The following is a 25,697-nucleotide window of genomic DNA, read 5'->3' as shown; positions in this document are numbered from 1 at the left end:
CATATATTATCTTTAATTTTTTCTACCATTCTGCAAGAATGAGGACATTCTGGGTGAATGTCCTCTGAACAAATGAGGTTCAGAAAGGTTAAGCTACTTGCCCAAAGCCAGTTATGAAAGAACTACGACTTGAATCAAGATCTGTCCATTCACCAACAACAGGACTTGTACCAAGTCCATCCACTATGCTATTAAATAGTCAGGTTCTTGATTTCAAGCTACAGAAAGCAACTCTAGCAAACCTAAGCAGAGAAGCAATTTTCTGAAAGCATACTGATAGCTTACAGAATAGATGGGAAACCTGGAGAATCAAGCTCACCAAGTGAGCACAAGTTAAGGGAAGTCAAGCTGAAGAAGCCACTACCTACATCAAGTCCTGAATTTAGGATGCTGCTATTGACATCTCCACCTCTACTGCTGCCTTTACCCTGCCAAGGCAGGACACACACCTCACTATTGCTGCTGGACTCTAGATAACCAAGCAGAGCTATGAAAATTTTCTAACATGTTTGTCTTTGCAAATTCAAAGTGCTAGCACTTTAGTTAAGCTTCAGCCACATAATCTCCATGCTTTCATAATGTGAAAAAGGCAACATGCCCCATCAAGTCCACACCAAGAAGGGGCTCTTCCCAAATCCTACCAAACATTTAAAGGGGTGTTAGGATATTGGGCAATTTCCCCTAAAAGGGGTCAGGAGAACAGTGTTGTTATTCTAAATAAAATATTTGCAAATCATACTCAATGGCATGCAATAAGGTGCGTGTGTGTGCGCTTAGTTGCTCAGTCATGTCCGACTCTTTCGACCCTGTGGACTGCAGCCTCTAGGCTCCTCTGTCCAAGGGATTTTCTAGGCAAGAACACTGGAGTGGGTTGCCATTCCCTTCTCTGGGGGATCTCCCAGAGAACCAGGGATCAAACTCAGGTTTCCCTGCATTGCAGGCAGATTCTTTACCATCTGAGTCACCAGGGAAGCAGGACTTCAGAAATAAAATTGCTTTAATTTTAAGAAATTTATAATAGGGTAATTCACATTAGCAAAATTTAAATAAAAAAGCCAACCGGTGGTTTTAAAAATATTTTATACAATTTAACATTCATTCATTTTTAAACTCTTAATAAGTTAGGAAGAGAAAGCTCTTTCATTAACCTGATGTTCTTCAATTTAATCATACTTGAAAGTGCAAGACAAAAAGCATTTTAATCACTCACCATCATTTCTCCATGTCATTCAAAAGCTCTAACCAATGGCTATCAGAAGAGAAGGGCTACAACTGCCAGAAAACAGGAAGCAAATTGTCGTTATCTGGCAGATGACAGGACATCATATACCTGTGACAAGGATGAAGACTGCAACCCAGCACAGAGGCTGAAATCCACTCTTGTATGAATCCCGTCTGAGTCAAGAGCTTGGCTGTTCCTGGGGGAAATTCTGACCCAGTGAAGTAACTCATATGCAGTTATTCAGACTGAACGTTAAATATTCCATTTTATAATACAAGAGTATCTCTTCAAGAATAATGATGATATCTTTTGAATGTCTGAGTTTCTTTTGAGCACATGAAACTTGATTGGTCCCCAGGGATTCAATAAGAAGGGAGTCTTATCTGCAGCTACAAGACCAGCATATAGGAAGCAGGTGTATACAGTTTCAAATTTCCTTACCTGCCTTTTAATCCTTTTAGGTTATCCTCAATAAAAATATTGTATATATATGTGTGTGTGTATATATATACCCTACACTTAGGTACATAATATATTAATATTATTCTGAATAAAAAGTATTTTAGAAAGAGTTACAACCAACCCAGACTTGAATTAGAAGTATCTGAGTGCAAAGAGGGAAATGCTTTGGACAAAGACTTGCAGAAGTATGACAAAGCAGTCTGAAGAAGCTAGAAGGAACCATGGAGAAGCTGGAAAGAAAAGTCCAGAGCAAGAGCTGACAAATGCCAATCCAGACAAGTCCATCTCCAAGACCAGATAGTTTCCCTGGTGAATTCTACCAAACATTCAAAGAAGATTTAATGCCAGTCCTTCCCAAACTCTTTCAAAATATTGAAGAGGAGGGACCACTTCAAAATATTATTTTTTAATAGTAAAGTCAGCCTTGGTTTGCCATGTTAATTGCAAACATGTTATTTTTTTGCCTTTCAATTCAGGTTTAAGAAGTTGTAATTTTTTCATGAAGGTATAACTGACACATAATACATAACATCATATTAGTTTCAGACGTAAAACATGATTTTATATATATAAATATATATAAAATACTATACATCACTCAAGAGAGGAGACTTCAGTCTCACAAGTTCATGGTACGTGTTCAAATTGGTAGAATTTCTGAAAACAATGTGAGTAATGTGCATTGATTTTTTTTTTAACTAGAACATTACTCCTTTTCTCCAAGCTTTATTGTCTCAGAAATAAAATTGTGAGCTCATTGTTAGCCAAATAATTAATTTTAATATGACTTAATTAGTCTTTTCAGATATTTCATTTCATTACACATATCTCTAGGTACTTTAACAAAGAATTCAGCCCTAGCGCTTTATATTTTTAAAGGGCAAAACAAGATGAGGCAATGCCGTGCATCCTCTAGCTGTGAGGCCTGTGTGTGTGAAGCACTGCTCTTTGCACTAAGGCCTAACAAAGACACCATCACCCATGAATGGGCATCATATGGTAAACCCTGCAAACACATAGTGAAGAAATACATGGCCCCTGAAGCACCAGCCTCGTAAACCCAGACAATAAAATTGCTCAAGCCTTACATAAAATATCGGTACAACAAATTACTCCTGTCTGATCCTAAATTATTTCCAATGGGACATCAAACCTTCAGTAATACATTTTACTAGTTTAAAAATTAGTACATACTGTTCATTTTGATAGATTCTAAAAGGCTTACACATAAAATAATTATTTTAAGGAATACAAGGACTTCCCAGTTCATCTATATGGCCCAATATTGATTTAAAAGGATGCTCAGGGAATGAGTTTTCTGGGTAATTGAATTTTTCAGGTTGTTTTAATCCAATAAATGATTGTCGAATTTAACTGTCAGGCTGACTGTGAAAGATGTAAGAGATTGGACTGAGCACTAACTTCAGAACATATTATAGAATAAAGTTTTAAAATAAATCTCTTATATCAACTTCCTTTTTAACCCAATATTAAGGATCAAAAATATAGGACAGATCTCAAAATCGAGATTATAGATTCCAGTCACTTTGACTGGACAGTAAAGGAAGATACTATAGATACAACATTGGAAGACTGAATAGACGAAAGGGTCAGTGAGATCAGAGAGTGATTCTCCTGTAAGAAAGCAGAAGCAATTGAGTTAAGAGACAACAAACAAACACTGGCAGTAGATCCTTTCCCTGTCCGCCACCCTACTTGACACTGACTTCACCATTAACAGAGCCTACCAGCAGGTCCCTGCTAAAAAGATTGAGAAAAAGAAAAATTAAAGAAAAGAGCAAATTGCCACCTGGATACCTTAGTGTGTGTGTCCACCTGGAAGGCCCACATGTGCCCCAAAAGACATGGGACTCACAACTGACAGAGAAAACTAAAGTCCAGAGAAGAGAATTCCCATCCCACTGGGACTAATGATGGCATAAAAGCACTGACTTGCAAAGACTTAGCCATCCACACACGGAGGAGAAAGGCCTAAAGGCTGCTTGGCCTCCAGCTCTGTCAGTTAGTGCCCCAAGGGATGGTTGAGGGTCCTGCATATAAGGATGTGCAGGATGAAGCTCACTAACCTGGAGGTTCCCAATGGCATCTCCTCTCAAACTCTGCTCAGAAAGGTCTCCAGGCTGACTCGCATGGTTGCTGACTTGGCCAGATCCAGATGCAACCAGAGATTAAGGTAGACCCATGAAGTCCTGGTATCTGAGGCCAACCATGTCCAACACAGGGCCTCTTCTGAGCCCACCCAGATGGTTACCGAAACACAAGTCTGTGTGCCCAACGCCTAGTGAGGTCAAACAATACCAGAATGTTGAAGTTTGGAGCAGAGACAGGTTGATTGAGGGCCATGAAAGTAGACAGGTGGCTCGTGCCTTAAAAACCCCAAACTCCCCGAAAGCTTTCAGCAAAGCCCTTTGCCAGGAGAGGTGAGGGAGGAGGGTGGTTAGTTGTAAACTTTTTGGCACCAGATCCTTTGTTCTAGAGGTCCTCTCATAGTCCAGTAATGATGTTTCTGTAAATCTCTTAACGAATGTTATTTTCTGTCCTGACAAGAAAGGGCGAGGTCCCAAGCAAGGCACAACTTTCCCCTCAGAGGTCCTTGTCCTGGCTAAGAGGAGGCAGGTCTCAGCTGGCGGCTTCCTCAGGGCCAGGTTCCCAGACCCTGCCCAGCTGTCATGGCTGAGGGAGCCAGGCACCCAGGACCCAACCTGAGCCGGGAGCCTCAGGCTCCTCAGGCCGCCCATTTGGTAGGGACCAGGTCCCCCAAGCTGCCGCCATCAGGTCGAAGAGATGGGATGAGGGGGAGGTTCACCATCGCCTCAAGGTCTGAGTCCAGTCGGGAGGCTTTGGCGAGGATTCTGGAGCCCTGCAGGACGCAGGACACAGCCCCCAGCCTGCTCCCTGCCCCTCAGTTCACCTGCTGGCTTGAGGCCGGGTGAACTGGAAGAACCCCAAGGAGAAGGCTAGGATCCTCCTCTTACCTCACTCTCCCCACCCGAGGACCACCACTCCGCTGACTAAATCCCTCACTAACGGTTGACAGTTGGTTGTTTGTGGGCGGGGCCCACTGTGGCGTCAACCAATGGGTGAGCAGGACCACTACCGGTCTCACATTGACGGTTGGTCGCCTAGGGGAGGGGCTCTGTGCAGCACCAACCAATGGATGAGCAGGACTCGTTGCCTGATAATAGGGTGGGGGGTACTGGCGCATATCAAGGGCCGTGTGCTAAGGGCTGCACTTGACCCAGCTCTATTTATAAGACTACCATTCCCACAGGACACCCCAGCTTCCCTCAGGGCTCCAAAGCCTTCCCATCACTTTAAGTATCTCAAAAAGGTAATGAACTACCAACAGAAGGTAAGTGTCAGACTTTTCCCAGAACAGACCATTAATATTAACAGTTTCTTATCAAATGGCTATATTTTAAAGACACTGTGCTAAGTAATTTGCAGATTTTTCCTTTGAGTTGCCAAAAAATACAACATTTATCACAAAGTCCTCCAAACTGTAGATCTGAAGAGTTTCTACGTTTTCAAATATATATTGTCTGTAAATGAGATTTTATATGAAGCAGTTCTGTAGACTGTAGGTTTTATTAGAATATAATCAGAAAAAAATCTAATTTCTCATTTTTCATTCAGATTAACTCTTAAGTAACTGATTCAAAACCCATGAAATACATTCTTAATGTTCCACCTTCACTACATTAAAAAGAAATGTAAAAGTTGCCCACCCATTTTAACAACAGGAATAATAAAAAGGAAGTAAATCATCTCAATCTTATACCAGCACTTAAGGACCAGCAGAGAGAAGTTTTAAGATATCAAATCCAAGAGTTCCTCACCAGGGGCTATGCCACAGAAGAGACTTGGATAGTCTAGTTGTTTGAGTAGAAATTCACAGATCATTAAATTAATTCAAAGACCAACAGGGCAGCAAACTAACAATGCTGCCTTACAGTACCTGATTACAGACTGTGAATATTCACCAAAACAAATCACTTAAAGGGGCAAGCAGTCCAAGGTTGAAGTTTAAAAGTGCAGGACAGAGCTATTGCTAGAGCTCTTAAATATACAGACTGAAGGAAGGCAAATGGTAGGGAGGAGGCTGGAAAGGCTAAGTCTGGAAACAGATTGGTGGCCTGGGTTCCTGGTCATGGAGTGCACCCAAATCACAAAGGGAGGTTTTTTAACTTTATCCAAGCTCAGATCCCACCCAGACCACTTAAATCAGAACCTCTCTGGTTATTTTCAAAACTCTCTCCAAATGACTGTACTGTGCAATCAGGGGTCAGCCCCACTGGCCTAAGAAGGAGAGGAAGTCAGGGTTAGGAACAGACAACCTGTGTTCTAAAAACCTCAAGTCCACAGGCTGCCCTAACAAAGTGCTGCTCTGTGACCACCTGGGCAGCAGAAGGTTCTCTCAAAGGCCTAGCCTAGGCTTCCATCCACCTGGTTCATTTCTATATGCAGAGTCAATTGTCTCTAATCTTCCTAAGGGCATCTTGATGGGATCCCAGAAAACAGCAACACTGTGGAAACATTTCTGGTGAGGGGTCTGGTGAGCAAGCTGAGCAGGGAGCTGCCAGGCTTATTACTCTCTCTTTTAGCCCCCTGCTATGAATTCTCAGACATAAACACACACTTAAGAGTAAATTATTGGTTTGTGGACCTCTGACGAAGTTGCTTCTTAAATTAATTTAATGAGCTGTGAACTTACACTAAAGTAACTTCTCATTTCAGAAGAGAACCTTTGGACATGAAAAACAACAAATGTCAGGGCCTCAGCAAGAGGTTCAGAGCACAAGAGTGGGGGGGGGGGAACAAAAGTACGAGAATTTAAAAAGCAAAACTCACATTTCCTAATAGGAGAAACTGATTTCATTCAAAGTTATCTCCCTGTATGGGGACAGATTTGAATTGGCATTTATAATAAGCTGGGTGGTTCTGGCTCATGTTCTCTGATGAGGCCGTAGTCAGAATATTTGCCAGTGCTGTACCTGTTGAGTGCATGAATGGGACTATGAGCCCAAATTCCAAAATGGTTCACTCCCCAAGCCACTGGCAAGATATTTTCTTTTAAAATTAAAAATGTATGTATTTATTTAATAAAGCATTGATAGACTTGATCTAAAAACAATTTTTTACCAAAACAGAATAATCCTCACATATTATACACACATATGTTTTAAAACTCCATATGGTATCTCAAAAACCACCTGTGCATTCTTTGTGCTATGTTTGGTGATCTTAAGGACACCAGGTACATGTAAAGTGAGTGTGAGTACAATATGGATTTAAACTTAGAAAAAGAAATCATTACCGAAATGAAGTAGTTTGAAACATTAAAAAAAAAATGTAAATAATCATGAACATGAAAAAAAGCACTCAAAAGTAATCAAAAAATATAAAAACTCCACATTTTCCTTATCAAATTGACAAGGATATTTTATATGCTAATATTCTATGTTCATGAAACTCTAGAAGTACAAAATAAAATAATCGTGATAATAATAGCAGCCAGAGTGCACTCTCAGCTAATTTTCATCGCTACCCTGTAAGAAAAGGTAGAAAGAAATGAAGGGCAAGGGACCAAGTCAAGTCAGCACATGGCTGGCAAGGGCAGATCCAGGACAGATCACAGCTATGCTAACTCAATAACCTAAGCATTAGCCATTATCCTAAGTGCAGCCTATGTAAAAAATATTTGGCCCTAAAACAAGAACCTCAAAAATCTCCAAGCATTTGGATCCAGAAATCCCCCTTCTAGAGTACTCAGACAATCATAAACTAAGTCACTAAGCTAAGGAATGCACACAGCAAGTTCATACAGTGGTGTATTAAACCGGCCAGAGTAGAATATTTAGACAGAGCAGGATCATACAGCTTTCAAGATGGAAAGTGGCTTTAGTGATGATTTAGTCCAACCCAGTCACCCTACAGGGATGATTATTTAATAAGAAAAAAATTTAACTTTTTTCCCCAATGTAGGAAGACATGGAGGAATCTTTTTTATAAAATATAGCCTTTTCTTACTTCTTCCTGCTGCTGCTAAGTCACTTCAGTCATGTCCGACTCTGTGTGACCCCATAGATGGCAGCCCACCAGGCTCCCCCATCCCTGGGATTCTCCAGGCAAGAACACTGGAGTGGGTTGCCATTTCCTTCTCCAATGCATGAAAGTGGAAAGTGAAAGGGAAGTCACTCAGTCGTGTCCGACTCTTCACGACCCCATGGACTGCAGCCAACCAGGCTCCTCCATCCATAGGATTTTCCAGGCAAGAGTACTGGAGTGGGGTGCTATTGCCTTCTCTGCTTACTTTTTCCTAGGACTGCCCAATTTCTGTACTCAGGAGTTTAATGGGAGGGAAGGTCTATCAGCGTTTACAATAAACAGCCCCACAATAAACACATTTTTAGAACTGGGTTTTCTTTCTTGCATGTATGGTCATCCCAGTAGGCCTGTCTTTGCTACAGAGGTAAAAATTACAATTAAGTTATGTAACTGTTCATAAAATCAGACTGCTGATTTAAGTTCATGGCTCTGAGTAAAATGTACATTGTCTTTAAAACACAGGCTTCTCAGTGGCTCATCCAGTACCTTGGAGACCTTTTCCCCTTACTGTCAGGGTGTTTTCCGAAAGGAAGAAGCTATTGAGAGCCTATCCTTAAAAGGTGGGGTGGGGGGGATCACAATACATCATCATTAGAGCCAGCAACAAAATGAGTTTAGCCCATGTAAAAAGAAATGTTTATTCAATAAGTATTTACTGTGAGCCCACTACATGCCAGATGCTGTAGTCAATGCTGAGGAGATCTCAGTGGACAAATCCTTAAAAAAAACTCCTGGCCTCATGAAGCACACGTTCTAGTGGAGAAGACAGGCAACAAGCAAAATCATCAAGTAAATTATCCACTATGTTAGAAGGCGGTAGATATGGTGAAGAGAAATAAAGCTGAAGGGGCTTAGTGAAAGTGTATGCAGAGGGCTCAAGGAAGGTCTCAGAGGGGAGACACCTGAGCAGAGACTTGAAGGGGTGAGGTTAAGCCAGGCAGATTTCTAGGGAAAAGCATTCTCGGCAGAAAGAACAGCAGGAGCTGAGGCCCCAAGGCAGAGACAGGCTGCATGTATGAGAAACAAATAGACTTGACTCCTAACATCTTCATGACCCTTAAGCCTTAGAATGCAGAGTATTTAAGATTAATTATTTCACTGTCTTTTAAGAATGCTCTTTAAAAATAAACCTAAAGCGTTTTCCCCTTTGCCTCCAGGTTCAGCAATCCTCCTCACTGTCCTAGGAGTTCCACAGGGCAACCCCTCACTTTCTGGGTATCTATAGCCCACTTATCCTTAAAAGTCATATTCAAGACACTTCTCCATGAGACCCCTCAGGTCTCACACTTCAATATCATACTCCATTCTGTATTCCCCACAACAGGCTGACTAGTGTCAAAGAGAAGGAAAAGGTAACATTTACTCAAATTCACTACGTATAACATCAACTGATGTTATACATGGACTGGCTCACTTTTTCTTATGGGCAACTTTTAATGGCATATGGGCTTAATCTATGAAGTAGCCTTAAAGAAGAAAATAATAACCCTCTGCCACTCCCTACCTGCACCCCCACCCCCCACCGCCACTAAAATGAAGTAACCAAAAGTCCAAAATGCTCAGGAGTCTGAGAAAAAACAGAGTTTCACTCTCCTTTCCCCACCAAATCATTCAAGTTGCTGAAAACAAGAAATCACATTGATTTTCCTGAGCCCTGTCTACTATATGCAGCGAACTGAACAAGCCGTAGTAATATGTGAAGCCTGGGCAATGAAAAGGTGATTATAGCTCCAGACTAGATAAACCACAGACACAACTGCCAGAAATGAAAATTTGCACCTGTCACCAAAGCCACCTTCAACACAACACATCAGACTTTGAGAGCTAGAAGGAAACTCGGCTATTTATACTTATGGTCAAATGCCTGTGTCAAATATGCAATTAACATGTTCACTACCCAGGGTCTGCAGAATCCTTTCTTCATCCTTCACTCAGTTAAGAACTAAAAGTTCCTGTGTAAGGAAACTATTTCTCAATCAAGGTTGTCTCATTAATTTTGAAAACTTTTTTTAAAAAAAAAACTACCCCTACATGCACTGACACAACCAGAAATATGGGTTCATGTAATAGCAAGCATACTTGTGGTCTGTATATGATTTGTTCTCAGCCCCAAAGTTTTAATTTCTGAGGAAGTGCAAAATCTATTAGTAATTGGTATAAAAATTACAGATATTTCTAACTATTTGAGTTCTTACTGGCTCTTACTCCTTTTTCTTCCTGCAAGAGGAATCTAACATCCTAACACAAGAAAATGGCAATCAAATTGACCAAAGTGGTTTCAATGAATCTTCCATGAAGAGACTGGCCAACAAATGAGAGCCAAACTCTGATAAAAGCATGCAGCGAGACTCAAAACATGCCAGTCTATGTCATTTTGTTCATCATTTTCAGTTGAACATACTTAGAAAGCTAGCGACTTGGCATGTCTAATAAGCCATGGATTCTACTCAGAGCAGCAGAGTTTGTTAAATGTAGGGGGAAATGCTACATTTTGTTGTCACTTTGCTACTACAACCTCAGGCAGAAACCACAAAATTGTCTAACTGTTTGAGGACAAAGGTGGACACATATACTAATGGTAAAGCCAAAACAGAGGGAGGCATGTGCTGAAACCACAGCAGCCTGTCAGGAACTTGGCTTTGCTCAACTCAGCACTGACTTAAGCAAGTGGAAAAGCACAAGGAGGACCCAGTGATCCGTAACCAAGCTGACACATAAAATCACCCTTCCCTTGGGGGAAAAAACCCTCTATGTCATTTTCAACTTTCCAATTATACTAAATGAGAAGCATTTTAGAGCAAGAATCAATTCACAATGAAATTCTTCAAAATAATGGTTTTTTTAAGTATAGCAATGTACATCCTGATGAATATGATACCTGTTTTCAGTAGCCACGATTCTCATATTAAAGAAAATGTTGTTTCAGAACATACTGATCATCTTTCGAAAACATTTAAAAATAAGAAAAATGATTTTTCTAGAGAGCAATAAGTCATACACTTACTCTTTTTTAATTTACTTTAATGAAGTATAGCTGATTTACAATGTTGTGTTAGTTTCTGCTGTACATCAAAGTGATTCAGTTATACATATATATTCTTTTTCATATTCTTTTATTTATGGTTTATTAAGAATATTCAGTATAGCTCCCTGTGCTATACACAGGACTGTTTAGTTTATCAATTCTATATATAATAGCTTGCATATGCTAACCCCAAACTCCCAATATATCCTTCCCAATACCCCCTCTCCCTTGGCAACAAGTCTGTCCTTTACATACATTTATTCTTAAACACAACTACCCAAATATTAAAATGGTAAACACTAGGTCATTTATCTTTCTTTCTCTGGCACAAGCACACTTGTGTGTGCACACAAGCATACACCCACATATGGTTCAGCATTTTCAAACGGGGAAATCTCAAGAATTTTTAACCTGAAAACACAAAAAAATCCCAAGGTTTTTCACTACCATTCAAAGGAAATTTGTGACATAAAGCGATTGATCTGCTGTCAGCCTGGGGTCTGGTTTCCTTTATAGCTGTTGTTTGGGGGGTCACTAAAATGCCAGCGTCAATACTGACGTTTCCATGACACTGTCACGGCTCTCTCTCCCTGGGTGCATGCGATGGCATAAAAGCATTCTAAGGGAAAGTTCTTCAGAGTTTGCCAGACAAAGATTCTAGAAAATAATGATTTGTGGAAGTTCTCATGATCCTCAAAAGAAGGCTATTCAGATTCGTACAAAGACTAAATCATAACAAACTGTCTTCATCACAGAAATCAACAAAATTGCAAGTCCTCATTTTTGACTCATAATTTAATCCAACAAGGAATTTTAATGAGTAAATTCTTCCAGGCTTCCATATCTAAGCTTCATTTTTGAAACACATCTTCATCACGTGAACTAAGCTCTAAATTGAACTTAGTTAGTTCTTTCTGCTTGGACAAGTAATCTGACTACTGGGTTACCGGAAAAACAAAGAGATTTATTTTCAGCTATGACCTTCAAAATGTGAAAAGCTGTACATGAAGGTCAACATAAAAAAAAAGAGACAAAGAGAGGAAGAGGAGGAGGAAGGAAGCTGGCAGTTGTTTTCAAAGTAATCTCTGTCCAACCCAATAAATCAGTTTTCTAGACAGCAAATGCAAAATAATAAAAAAGCATTTAAAGGAAAACTGTAATTTGTCTCATGGTTTCAAACTTTCTAAGGACATTCTAAATCATCATTTAATTTTTCTTTTAATCAATATAAGGCTTAGTACTATACTGTACTATACTTAGTATAAGTACTATAGTGTACTATATACTATGTAAGTACTATACTGACATAATAATAATAGTTAATATTTATTTGTTATTTCTCATGTTATCATGTGCCAGACACTATTCTCAGTTCTTACATGTTTTATTTCATTCAAACACCAGAGCAAATATGAAGTAGACAGTATTATCACCCTCATTTCACTGGTGATGAGACTGAGGCCAAAGGTCATTAGTTAATAAATGCCAGAACCACAATACAATAATAATCAACACTCCAGAGCACCTTAAAACTTTGCAAGATTTTTTTCAGCCATTATCTTCCTTTGAGCCTCACAAGGAACTCCAGGAAAACCTCTACTTCTGCTTCATTAACTATGCCAAAGCCTTTGACTATGTGGATCACAACAAACTGGAAAATTCTTCAAGAGATGGGAACACCAGACCACCTTACCTGCCTCCTGAGAAACTTGTATGCAAGTTGACAAACAACAGAACTGGACATGGAACAATGGACTGGCTCCAAATTGGGAAAGGAGTATGTCAAGGCTGTATATTGTTACCCTGTTTATTTAATTTACATGCAGGGTACATCATGTGAAATGCCAGGCTGGATGAATCACAAGCTGGAATCAAGACTGCTGGGAGAAATATCAATAATCTCAGATATGCAAATGACACCATCCTTATGGCAGAAAGCAAAGAAGAACTAAAGAGCCTCTTAATGAAGGTCAAAGAGGAGAGGGGAAAAGCTAGCTTAGAGCTCAACACTCAAAAAACTAAGATCATGGTACCTGGTCCCATCACTTCATGGCAAATAGGTGGGGAAAGAGTGGAAACAGTGGCAGATTTTATTTTCTTGGGCTCCAAAACCACTGTAGACAGTGACTACAGCCACGAAATTAAAAGATGCTTGCTCCTTGGGAAAAAAGCTACGATGAACCTAGACAGTGTATTAAAAAGCAGAGACAGTGACATCACTTTGCCAACAAAGGTCCATATGGTCAAAGCTATGATTTTTCCAGTAGTCATGTATGAATGTGAGAGTTGGACTATAAAGAAAGCTGAGTGACAAAGAATTGATGCTTTTGAACTGTGGTGTTGAAGAAGACTCTTGAGAGTCCTTGGATGGCAAGGAGATCAAACCAGTCAATCCTAAAAGAAATCAGCCCTGAATATTCATTGGAAGGACTGATGCTGAAGCTGAAGCTCCAATACTTTGGCCACCTGATGCAAAGAGCCCAACTCACTAGAAAAGACCCAATGCTGGGGAAGAGTGAGGGCAAGAGGAGAAGGGGCAACAGAGGAGATGGTGGAATGGCATCACTGACGCAATGGACATGAGTTTGAGCAAACTCAAGGAGAGAGTGAAAGACAGGGAAGCCTGGTGTGCTGCAGTCCATAGCGTCGCAAAGAGTCGGCCACAACTGAGCAACTGAACAACAACAACTGAGCCTCACAATACTTTGATATTGATGGAATAACATAACCAGCGATTTAATTTCACAAATGGAAAGAAAAAACTAACACTCCACATTATTGACTTCTGCAAGATAGGAAATGAAGGAGCTGGCAGAAAAATGCAGATTTTCTGAGTCTATATTCTCTCACTATGTCAGGTTTCTAACTATGCTGTCTTTCTCACTGTAGACAATACAGGTATCTTCAAAGCAAAACTCTAGATTTTCTCAAATCAAAATTCTAGCTACAGATGGTTAATAATGTATCTGCCTGTCTGCTTGCCTGCTAAGTCACTTTAGTCGTGTCCGACTCTTTGCGACGCCATGGACTGTAGCCTCCCCATGCTCCTCAGTCCATGGAATTCCCAGGCAAGAATACTGGAGTGGGCTGCCATGCCCTCCTCCATGGGATCTTCCCGACCCAGAGATGGAACCCACGTCTCTTACGTCCTCTGCACTGGCAGGTGGGTTCTTTACCACTAGCACCATCTAATTCACCTTTTTAGTCCCCATTTCAGGTACAGTGCCTGGCACAGAGCAGACCATGAGTCTATGTATTCCCTAGACACACTTCGTATTCCTCCACCAAAGTCATTTCTCTATGTTTATGCTATCCTGCAGTCCTAGACTGCCTTCAGAGCCACGGTTCATCCTTACAAATCATCACTTTGAGGAGGCCAGAGTCTATAGGAATTCAGAACCCAAAAAGATACAAAAACTGAGAACTTTATCTAAAGTTTGATGCCAAAACTCACTTGGTAACTATGGCAGTCCCTCTTCCAGATGTGTCCTAGTGATCTCTGCCTCCCAGTATTCACACTCTTATACAGTCCCCTCTAACTCCAAGATTGGCTAGTATGACCAACAAAATACCACATAAACATAATAACAGATGTTATATACAACTAGGGCTTCCATCTTGGTTTTTCTAAGATTACTTGCTTTGGAGCAAGCCAGCTACCATGTTGTGGGGACACTCAGGCTCACGTGGTGAGGAACCACAGCCTACCAACAAGCCCGTGAGCAGGCTTAGAAGTAGTCCCACCATCTGCTTCCCTTTGACTGATGCCTCAGACACAGGTTGAGTGCAGCCTCAGAAAAACCTGAACCAGAATCATCCACTGAAGCTGCTCCTGGATTCTGGACCCAGAGAATCTGTACAGGATAGTGTTCGTTCTTCCAAGCTGCTAAGTTTTGGATGTAATTTGGCACACAGCAATAGATACACGACCCAGATAATCACGATGGTATGATCACTTACCTAGAGCCAGACATCCTGGAATGTGAAGTCAAGTGGGCCTTAGAAAGCATCACTACGAACAAAGCTAGTGGAGGTGATGGAATTCCAGTTGAGCTCTTTCAAATCCTAAAAGATGATGCTGTGAAAGTGCTGCACTCAATATGCCAGCACATTTGGAAAACTCAGCAGTGGCCACAGGACTGGAAAAGGTCAGTTTTCATTCCAATCCCAAAGAAAGGCAAAGCCAAAGAATGCTCAAACTACCACACAATTGCACTCATCTCACACGCTAGTAAAGTAATGCTCAAAATTCTCCAAGTCAGGCTTCAGCAATATGTGAACTGTGAACTTCCAGTTGTTCAAGCTGGTTTTAGAAAAGGCAGAGGAACCAGAGATCAAATTTCCAACATCCGCTGGATCATGGAAAAAGCAAGAGAGTTCCAGAAAAGCATCTATTTCTGCTTTATTGACTATGCCAAAGCCTTTGACTGTGTGGATCACAATAAACTGTGGAAAATTCTGAAAGAGATGGGAATACCAGACCACCTGACCTGCCTCTTGAGAAATCTATATGCAGGTCAGGAAGCAACAGTTAGAACTTGACATGGAACAACAGACTGGTTCCAAATAGGAAAAGGAGTACGTCAAGGCTGTATATTGTCACCCTGCTTATTTAACTTATATGCAGAGTACATCACGAGTAACGCTGGACTGGAAGAAACACAAGCTGGAATCAAGATTGCCAGGAGAAATATCAATAACCTCAGATATGCAGATGACACCACCCTTATGGCAGAAAGTGAAGAGGAACTCAAAAGCCTCTTGATCAAAGTGAAAGTGGAGAGTGAAAAAGTTGGCTTAAAGCTCAACATTCAGAAAACAAAGATCATGGCATCCAGTCCCATCACTTCATGGGAAATAGATGGGGAAACAGTGGAAACAGGGTCAGATTTTATTTTTGGGGCTCCAAAATCACTGCAGATGGTGACTGCAGCCATGAAATTAAAAGACACTTACTCCTTGGAGGGAAAGTTATGACCAACCTAGATAGCATATTGAAAAGCAGAGACATTACTTTGCCAACAAAGGTTCGTCTAGTCAAGGCTATGGTTTTTCCTATGGTCATGTATGGATGCGAGAGTTGGACTGTGAAGAAGGCTGAGTGCTGAAGAATTGATGCTTTTGAACTGTGATGTTGGAGAAGACTCTTGAGAGTCCCTTGGACTGCAAGGACATCCAACCAGTCCATTCTGAAGGAGATCAGCCCTGGGATTTCTTTGGAAGGAATGATGCTAAAGCTGAAACTCCAGTACTTTGGCCACCTCATGCGAAGAGTTGACTCATTGGAAAAGACTCTGATGCTGGGAGGGATTGGGGGCAGGAGGAGAAGGGGACGACAGAGGATGAGATGGCTGGATGGCATCACTGACTCGATGGACATGAGTCTGAGTGAACTCCAGGAGTTGGTGATGGACAGGGAGGCCTGGCATGCTGCGATTCATGGGGTCGCAAAGAGTCGGACATGACTGAGCGACTGAACTGAAATGAACTGAACTGAATAGATACACACCTGGGGCTTTCCAGGTGGTGCCAGTGGTAAGAATCCACCTGCCAGTGCTGGAGATTCAGGAGACACGGGTTTGATCCCTGGGTCAGGAAGATTCCCTGAAGAAGGAAATGGCAGTATTCTTGCCTAGAAAAGTCAATGGACAGAGAAACCTGGCAGGCTGCAGTCCATGGTGTTGCAAAGAGTCAGTCAAGATGAAAGATAAATAGATAATAGTTAACTAATACAGAGTCAAAATCTGGAAGAAGGCAACTTGAAGTCTCTATTTACCCCCACTTATTGTGAATATTCAAATGATGAGTTGTGCAAATATTACTGTGCTTGTTTTAAGAGGTATCACCCTAAACCTGGCCAGGGATATTGCATAATGGATCATTTATATACCATACTACCTTGCTAGAATCTGAAAGATTTTGAACCTTCAAACACATCTAGCCCCACCTGAAGGTGAATCTATATTCACTTCTTCTAAAATACCTTTCCTGATTAACCGATCCACCTCAGTATGTAAGAAACATCATTTCTTATAAGGATGTCTGTACCTCTTAAAATCTCCACTATATAACCCAGTACTTATTTATGAATTGTATTGAATGTTGTCTTTATAAGTAAATATTTGTCTTTCCACCTAAAACTTAAATTTCTTTTAACTCTTTAAACTTCTCTTAACTATAAAGCAAACTCTATTACTCATATTAAACCTAAACTGTCATTTCTCATGACATTACCATTTTTAACTGAGAGGGTTAGTAAAATATTAAGACAGAAAACTTGCTTCTGTCTCTTTCATCCCCTCCTCCAGTTTGCCACCTAGGACCGCACTTGTCAGCATGGGGACTTTTCTGAATCATATTGGGGTACAACAATTTTAAAAACTCGGGTTTTTAAACATGATTTACACGTTCTGTATAATGTTCAGTTTGTAACTTTTTAAAGTGTGGATACATAGAGGGATAAATAGGAAATATAAGAATTGATTATTCGGGGGGCTTTTTTACTTACAGTATTTAAAAATTCAACAGTATGGATGTAAAATTATGTAAATTTCATTCAAATGCTTATGAATCAAATCATTATTGAACAAAAGACTTGTGGCTGTGTAATTACTATTTTATGCATTTGATAGAATTAAATGTACCCATACTTTTGTTTGAAGGAAAAAAAGGCTAGAGTCTTCCCTCGATTTCATCATCCCTACCAGAAATCCTAAGTGCTACTGGGTACACAAGCTCTGAATAAATTCTTATAAAAGTGAGTTCACAAATCCATACTTAAAATTACAGACACACAGCACTGGTCCAGACCACCATACACCCTCACACTCAAAACCTATTTATCTTCAAATAACTACCCCAGAACATTATGTAAAAACACTGTCTGAAAGAAAAAGAAGCCGGTTCCCTGAGGAATTCTGGAAAATTTGCACAACCTCAGAGTGCCCTTGTAAACAGCAGCAGATGCATGAAATAATCGTTATCGGGGGGAAGATCTATTAGCCTCCTGATGACTGGCCCATCTGAAACCTTTCAACGAAAGAGCAATTTTACCTTTTTGCTTTCCTCTCTTGCACCCTCCCTCAGGCAATAAGAAGGGTCACTAATCAGTTTTTAATTTTCTTTCCTGGAGAGATACCAGAATAGAGCTGTAAGAATTCAAGGTAAAGACTTTACAAAACAGAAACCAAGGAAAAACTCTGAGTGATACGAGCTCTAAAACAATGACCATAACCATACATTATTCTAAGCCTTTTAAATAAACAAGCATCTTTCAGAAAGTTAAAACAAATAAAATGCAATGCAGTTAGTATCATTCTGAAAAGAAATTCCACATAAGCAAACTCCCAAATTGGGAGGGGAAAAAAAAAAGATTATTTGAGACAAAAGAGTCTCTCCCTCATATAATCTACCCAGAAAGAGTTGCACAAATCCAAATGCCGAGACTGCAGAAGGCACTCAAGGCAGATGCGGGCCTAGAAGGACCTGATTTAAGGAGGAGAGGGAGGAAACGGGAAGGGTTGGCAGCATGAGAGGAGGCGAGATTGGCAGCAAACCTAAAGGATTTTCAATCAGTTCTGACCTCTTCCCCCATAATCAGCTCCCAGCTGTTCCTTGCAGACTGCAAAGAAACTGAGGGCGGGTGAGCACTGAGAAATCAGCAGACGGGAAACCAAAGACAGGGCTCCAGGACCACGGACTGGGCTCTGGCAAATCACTGCCCCTCACTGGGTCCCTGTCCCCTCAGCTGTCCAATGGGAGGGCTGCATTAGATGACTTGAAATGCCTGTGCCTAGTCTGCCTTCCTAGGGTAAGTGAAAGTCAGTCTGTTGTAATGCATGCCATCTCTCCCACATCCTCCCCTGCTTGTCTGCTGCACTTGGGGGCAGGCATCGCAGGGCTGCATTATCTGAGGACGTACGACCACAGTCAGGTTTGGGGCAGAGAACCAGATGTGAACTACCGGGCAAAGGAATGAGTGACTGGCAGAAAAAGCAATAACATGTAGCAACCAGTTTGTGTGAAAGATTTTGTCACCCACAGCTGTGGCATTATCTAGATTCTAGACACTTGAGATTTTCTTCACAGAGGAAACTGCCTGTAGCCTGCATATCTACTGGGATTTGTGAAGTGTTTGAATCAGTTCAGTTCAGTCGCTCAGTTGTGTCTGACTCTTTGTGACTCCATGGACTGCAGCACGCGAGGCCTCCCTGTCCATCACCAACTACCAGAGATTACTCAAACTCATGTCCATTGAGTCAGTGATGCCACCCAACCATCTCATCCTCTGTCGTCCCCTTCTCCTCTCTCCTTCAATCTTTCCCAGCATCAGGGTCTTTTCCAATGAGTCAGTTCTTCACATCAGGTGGCCAAAGTATTGGAGTTTCAGCTTCAGCATCAGTCCTTCCAATTTACATTCAGGACTGATTCCATTAGAATGGACTGGTTGGATATCCTTGCAGTCCAAGGGACTCTCAAGAGTCTTCTCCAACACCACAGTTCAAAACCATCAATTATTCAGCACTGGGCTTTCTTCACAGTCCAACTCTCACATCTATACATGGCTACTGGAAAAACCATAGCTTTGACTAGATGGACCTTTGTTGGCAAAGTAATGTCTCTGCTATTTAATATGCTGTCTAGGTTAGTCATAGCTTTCCTTCCAAGGAGTAAGCATCTTTTAATTTTATGGCTGCAGTCACCATCTGCAGTGATTTTGGAGCCCCCAAAAATAAAGTCTCTCACTGTTTCCACTGTCTCCCCATCTATTTGTCACGAAGTGATGGGACCAGATGCCATGATCTTCGTTTTCTGAGTGTTGAGTTTTAAGCCAACTTTTTCACTCTCCTCTTTCACTTTCATCAAGAGGCTCTTTAGTTCTTCTTTGCTTTCTGCCATAAGGATGGTGTCTCTCCCTGCAATCCTGATTCCACCTTGTGCTTCATCCAGCCCAGCTTTTCTCATGATGTACTCTGCATACAAGTTAAATAAGCAGGATTCCTAGTGTGATTTCGGGTTAAAACCTAGAGAGCAACTGTGGCTTCATGGAACTGGACTAACATCCCCTATGGTGTGATATTACGCCAGTTTCAGTACCACTAAGATGTGCTACCACTTCCTCAGCCATAGGGGATGTTAGTCCAGTTCCATGAAGCCACAGTTGCTCTCCAGGTTTTAACCTGCAATCACACTAGGAATCCTGGAAGTTCAAGGCTGAAAGAAAGCCATGAGGATGGGAGAGGGTATGGGTGTTCAGAAATGATGATCTTCCAGCCATCTACATCACTTTCCCAGGGGGAGAGCACTGCACGTTCCACTGCTCAGGACCAATATCTAGCAATTTCTCAGTGTGTTGCAAGGTAATAGATGAAATCCACATACCTAGTTAAATGACCTTAACTTTCCTAACACACTACACCCTTAACTACCAAGACTGACAAAGTTATTCATAAAACATATGCTAATACTCTTCTCCAGCCCTCCGTCAAGTAATTTACAGAAAGAGTCTGGAAGAACCAAAGGCAAATCCTTCACACAACATGAACAGCAACATTCAAAGCTTATGCAGAAAAGATTTTGGAAATCTAAATAGTCAACAACCAAGGTTTCAAGTTACAAACGCAACAACAGCATGACTAAAACAATCCTCCTATCAATCCTTCTTCAAATATGACGAATATTTACTGAGCACCACCACGTGCCTGCCATTCTTCTAAGCTCCTGTGGATTTAAGAGTGGATAAAATATACAATATTTTACTGCCACCAGGAAGTTTACAGGAAATTTTGCTCAAAATATTAAATGTCAAATTTGTTTTAACTGGGAGTGCTTTCTCTGCTGAATTATACACATCTATCCTACCAAGGAATTAGTAAAAATAAATAAGAGGTATAGATAGGTATGTCAAGGGAATAGAATTGGGAGTCCAGAAATTAACCTTTAATTTATTGTCAATTGATTTTTGATAACTAAAAAAATTACTTTTTTCAACAAATGAGCTAGGACAACTGGATATCCACATGCAAAAGAATGAAGAAAAGATCATAGCCCTAACTGTAAGAGTTGAAGCCATAAAACTCCTAGAAAAAAAAAAAAAACAGAAGTAAATCTTCATAACATTTGAGTAAGTAATGGTCACTCAAATATGACCCCCAAAACACAGGAAACAAAAGGAAAGATAATAGGACTCATCAAAATTTAAAACTTTTGTATATGAAAGAACATTGTCAAGAAAAAATTTTTAGATCCCACAGAATAGGAGAAAACATTTCCAAATCAAGTATATGACAGAAAAAAAAACAAACTTGCCATGGGGTCAAGAAGAGCTGGACACGACTGGACAACTGAGCAACAACGTACTAAACACACACAGCAAACACTTAACATAAAAAGAAAAATAACTCAGCATTTTTAATTGACAAACTAAAGATACTTCTCCAAAGAAGATATACAAATGGCCAAGAAACATATGAAAAGATGCTCACATCACTAATTTTCAGGAAAATGCAAATCAAAATGACAGTGAGACCCCATTTCACATCCAAAAGGTTAGTAATAATCAAAAAGATTAAAGCAAGTGTTGGTGAGAACATGGGGCAAATTGGACCCTGTAGACATTGCTGGGCTTCCCTGTGGCTCAGATGGTAAAGATCTGCCTGCGATACAGGAGATCTGGTTCGATCTCTGGCTCAGGAAGATCCCCAGGAAAAGGGAAGGAAACCCAAGGATTCTCGCCTGGAGAATCCCATGGACAGAAAAGCCTGGTGAGCTACAGTCCAGAGGGTCACAGAGTCACACACGACTGAGCAACTACCACTTTCACTTTCAGACGCTGCTGGTGGGAATGTAAAATGGTGCAGCTACTGCGGAAAACAGTTTGCAAGTTCCTCAAACTATTAATTGCTGCTGCTGCTGCTGCTGCTGCTAAGTCGCTTCAGTCGTGTCCGACTCTGTGCGATCCAGCAATTTCACTCTTAGGCATATATGCAAGAGAAACTAAAACATTATGTTCACATAAAGACTTGTACATGAATCTTCATAGCAAAATTATTTGTAATAGCCAAAATCCATCACTGATGAATGGACAAATATGGCATATCTATGCAATGGACTATTATTCAGCAATAATACGGCATGAAATACTGATACATACATTATAAGTGAATGCAAGGTGAAGAAAGCCAGGCACAAAAGACCACATATTATATGAATCCATTTATAAGGAATGTCCAGAATATGCAAATCTACAGAGACAGAAAGATGAGTGGTTGCCTAGCTGGAGGTGGTAGGAGGGCCGGGAGGAAAGGAGATGTGACTGCTAATAAGAGTTCTTTCGGAGTGATGAAATGTTCTAAAATTCATTTTGATGAAGGTTGCACAACTCTGTAAATACATGAAAAACCACTGAATTACACACCTTAAATGGGTAAATTATAAGGTATGTGATATACATCTCCATAAAACTGTTTTTAAAAATTAAATAAGAAATTAGAAGTCAAGCAGGGACACGTGTACCCAGGGAACCTAGAAAGTATCAAGGTGAAAAGATGTCATTCCTTCTCAGATTCATTGCTTCTATCAATCTGGAAGTACCTTTCCTTATTCAGATTAATTCAGCCAGTCCACAATCATTCATTGATTCCTCAGGAACTCAGCTTGACCTGGGGATCCCATAAAAGAGATATAGTCCCCTCCCTCAAGGCTTTCTATGTCTATCACAACAGCTCCCACTCATTCAGCATGGGGCTAAGGGTTATGCACAGTACTCAGGATAAGGTGGAGAATTTGATCCTCATTTTTTAGAACTGGAAGCTGACTCTGAGGGTAGTGACTTGGCCGTGGTTACAGTACTAACACATGGAAGCGAGACCTGAAGCAAGAGTTATCTATGACCAAGACTCACGCCCTCATCATCTTCTGATATTGCTCCCAGGGTGAGGTGGGCAGGAACGTACAGAAACTCCTGCAATGAAATGCAGGCTTAATTCAGATTAGGAGAGAGCCTTCAGAGAAAGTGGCACCTGAGCAGAACCCTGCTTGATGAGAACGGGGACTTCACTCAAGAGGAGGTGGGATGAGGCTTTCCAAGCAGAAAAAGACCAGGATGAAAGGGAAGGTAGAGAATTCAGACTAGAAAGCAGCTTGGCTTGGCCAGAATCCACAACAAGGATATGGCAGGTGGTGGGAGTAAGGTCAGATAGACGTGGGGTCCCATCATGAAGGGCCGGGGTGCAGCCCTCATGCTCAGGAATATAAACTAAGCCAAAGAGATTGAGAAGCTACAGCAGCCGTCCAGCTGAGAACTGACAGCAATCTAGACCAGGGCAGAAGGCATCGGAGGAGGGGAGAAGAGTCGAACCTGGAACATACTCAAGTGGTAGAATTCCAATGTCTGGAAGGATGTGGAAATTTAAGGAGAGCCCAGGTGCCAGAATCCTGACAATCCTGACCACCTTCCCTCCTGCCTGAACCCCTTCCCCTTTCCCTTAGGAAAGAATTCCACCCCTACCCAGCCCCAAGCAGGGCCTGTCACCCTGAAGGTGACCCCATCGCCACTGTGGTTCAAGAATGGCCACAAGACTCTTTGCTAAAAGACACAAGGGCAAGTCTGCTGGTGAACTTCGGGAGAAGGAGTCTTCCCTCCTACAACAGAGCCTGCCTCCACTCCCATCTCACATAGTGGCACGTACAAGTATCATCTCTAGAACCATTTACCCATCTGCTACCACCTGCATATGACCCTGATTCCCAGGATGACAGGGCACAGAAGAGATGAAGAGAAACTGGGAACCTGATCTGAGCAAACAAATCTCATGTTAAAAGAATCTGCAATGAAATCTCTGTAACCAAGAATCAAAGCATCTTAACTGATCAAGACCGAGTGCCGCCTCATTCACCAAACTAGGCAGCGCCAGAGGACAGAGTCTGGAGGGAAAAGAAGGGCTGAGACATCTACTGTGACCTCCAGCAGGCAGTCAGAAACTCAAGCCAGATAAGAGGCAGGAAATCTCACTAGGGGTACAAATGCAAAGTTTCAGCATCCCAGTGGTAGCTGAGGCAATGTGAGTAAAAATACAGAGATCTGAAAAATCACTGGTATCTATGGATATTGAACCACTGCTTCCCTACTTCTAACAACCAACCCATCCATGCCTCTCAGAGATCTAGCACCACTTTGGGCTGGATTGCGGGGTAAGATATCCTAAAGTGGAATTTGGGGCGGGAGAGGCAAATCATAGATCATACATAATGACAGCTATCATTTTAGGGGGCTTCCCAGGTGACGCTAGTGGTAAAGAACTCACCTGCCAACACGAGCACCTTTTAGGCTATGTGCCTAAAATTCTTTTCTCAAATTTGTGGTCATTCCATGAGGCAGTTTTCCCACCCTACAGCTCACAGATGAGGAAAGAAGAGTCCTGTGGTCCATCACAAGATCAGTTATTTCAGGATTTAAACACAGGGCAGGGTAGGGGAAGCGGGGAGACCAAAAATGACCACACAGCACCCCAGTTAGTAGGATGGTTCCAGTACAAAGTGGGAGCAGTGAGAATGGTGGATAAAAACCAATTTTGACAAGTGACAAGGCAGGAGAGGCTCCAAGATTGCTTCTCAAACACAGCTCTAAACGAAGGGCAAGGTGGGACCCGAGTGTTTAAAAACTCAAACAGGGGGGCTTCTCTGGTGGTCCAGTGGCTAAGACTGCACTCGCAAGGCAGGGGCCCAGGTTCCGTCCTCAGTCAGGGAACTAGATCCCACATGCAGCAACTAAAGATCCTGAGCACCACAACGAAGACCCAGCACAGCCACATGTTACATTTTTTGGGGGGCGCGGGGTGGGGGGGAGATTTTCTTTAAATAAAAAAAAAAAAACTCACAGTCTCCATGGGCTAGCTCAGGAGCTTGACCCCCAACTCACATCACTGTTCGTACGCAAAGATGTATTCTAAACAAGGTTTTTTTTTTATAAGATTTTTTTTTAATTTTATTTTATTTAACTTTACAATATTGTATTAGTTTTGCCATATATCAAAATGAATCCGCCACAGGTATACATGTGTTCTCCATCCTGAACCCTCCTCCCTCCGCCCTCCCCATACCATCCCTCTGGGTCGTCCCAGTGCACCAGCCCCAAGCATCCAGTATCGTGCATCGAACCTGGACTGGCAACTCGTTTCATATATGATATTATACATATTTCAATGCCATTCTCCCAAATCATCCCACCCTCTCCCTCTCCCACAGAGTCCAAAAGACAAGGTACTCTTTCAGCAACCTCCGGGAGCTGAAATGAGCCTCGTTTGGCTCATTCCTCCTCTGACATCTGACCTTTCAGTCACTGTTCATAGGGTCTAGCGCTCAGCACCTTTCAGGTCTCCTGGCCTGCATTCATCTCCACTTGGCACATCAGTATCCTTGAAAACAAATTTCTCACCCATTTGGAAACCACTGCCAGGCCCCCTCTTGACTTCAGTGAATTACTTGCAAGAGCCATCTCAGCCTCTGGGGACTCAGCAAGAGTGTTCAGTTACAGAGAAATGGATTAACAATAGGCGGCACTAAGGAAAAGTGACCATCTCACTTTAAAAAAGAAAAAAAATAAAACAGGAAATACATGGTTCAGAGGGCAAGGAACGCAATCCACATTTTTGAGAACGGTACAGACTTTGCAAACTGTGGTTATAGGCTCTGAGTCACAAACTAAACTGGCTGGTCGCTGACCTTAACACACCTAGTCTAGATCCAAACGAGTGGTAATAGGGGCCTGGTTACATTTAATACACGAGACTTAGAAACAAATCTTGTGACACAGGAGCAAATGGCAGTTACTCTTACCACCCAAAGCAGGCTGCAGGAGCA

At 41.5% G+C, this 25,697-nt stretch overlaps 1 protein-coding gene across 7 annotated transcripts in view; it reads right to left on the bottom strand.

Moving 5' to 3' along the window:
* EPB41L4A (erythrocyte membrane protein band 4.1 like 4A) overlaps positions 1 to 25,697 on the bottom strand; it is a 295,134-nt gene that overhangs the window by 261,389 nt on the left and 8,048 nt on the right. The window contains exon 1 of one of the 7 annotated variants that reach the window (XM_061429903.1): positions 4,681 to 4,925. The exons of 5 other annotated variants lie outside the window; for them this stretch is intronic. In XM_061429903.1, the coding sequence (XP_061285887.1) occupies positions 4,681 to 4,910 (230 nt within the window). In that variant the 5' untranslated portion in view covers positions 4,911 to 4,925. One more of the 7 variants, XM_061429907.1, reaches the window with a different exon arrangement.

This window comes from Bos javanicus, chromosome 10, assembly GCF_032452875.1.
Source record: "Bos javanicus breed banteng chromosome 10, ARS-OSU_banteng_1.0, whole genome shotgun sequence".
Classification (NCBI taxonomy): domain Eukaryota; kingdom Metazoa; phylum Chordata; class Mammalia; order Artiodactyla; family Bovidae; genus Bos; species Bos javanicus.
Note: the sequence above shows the minus strand (reverse complement) of the source record. Positions and strands in the feature narration are given on the sequence as shown.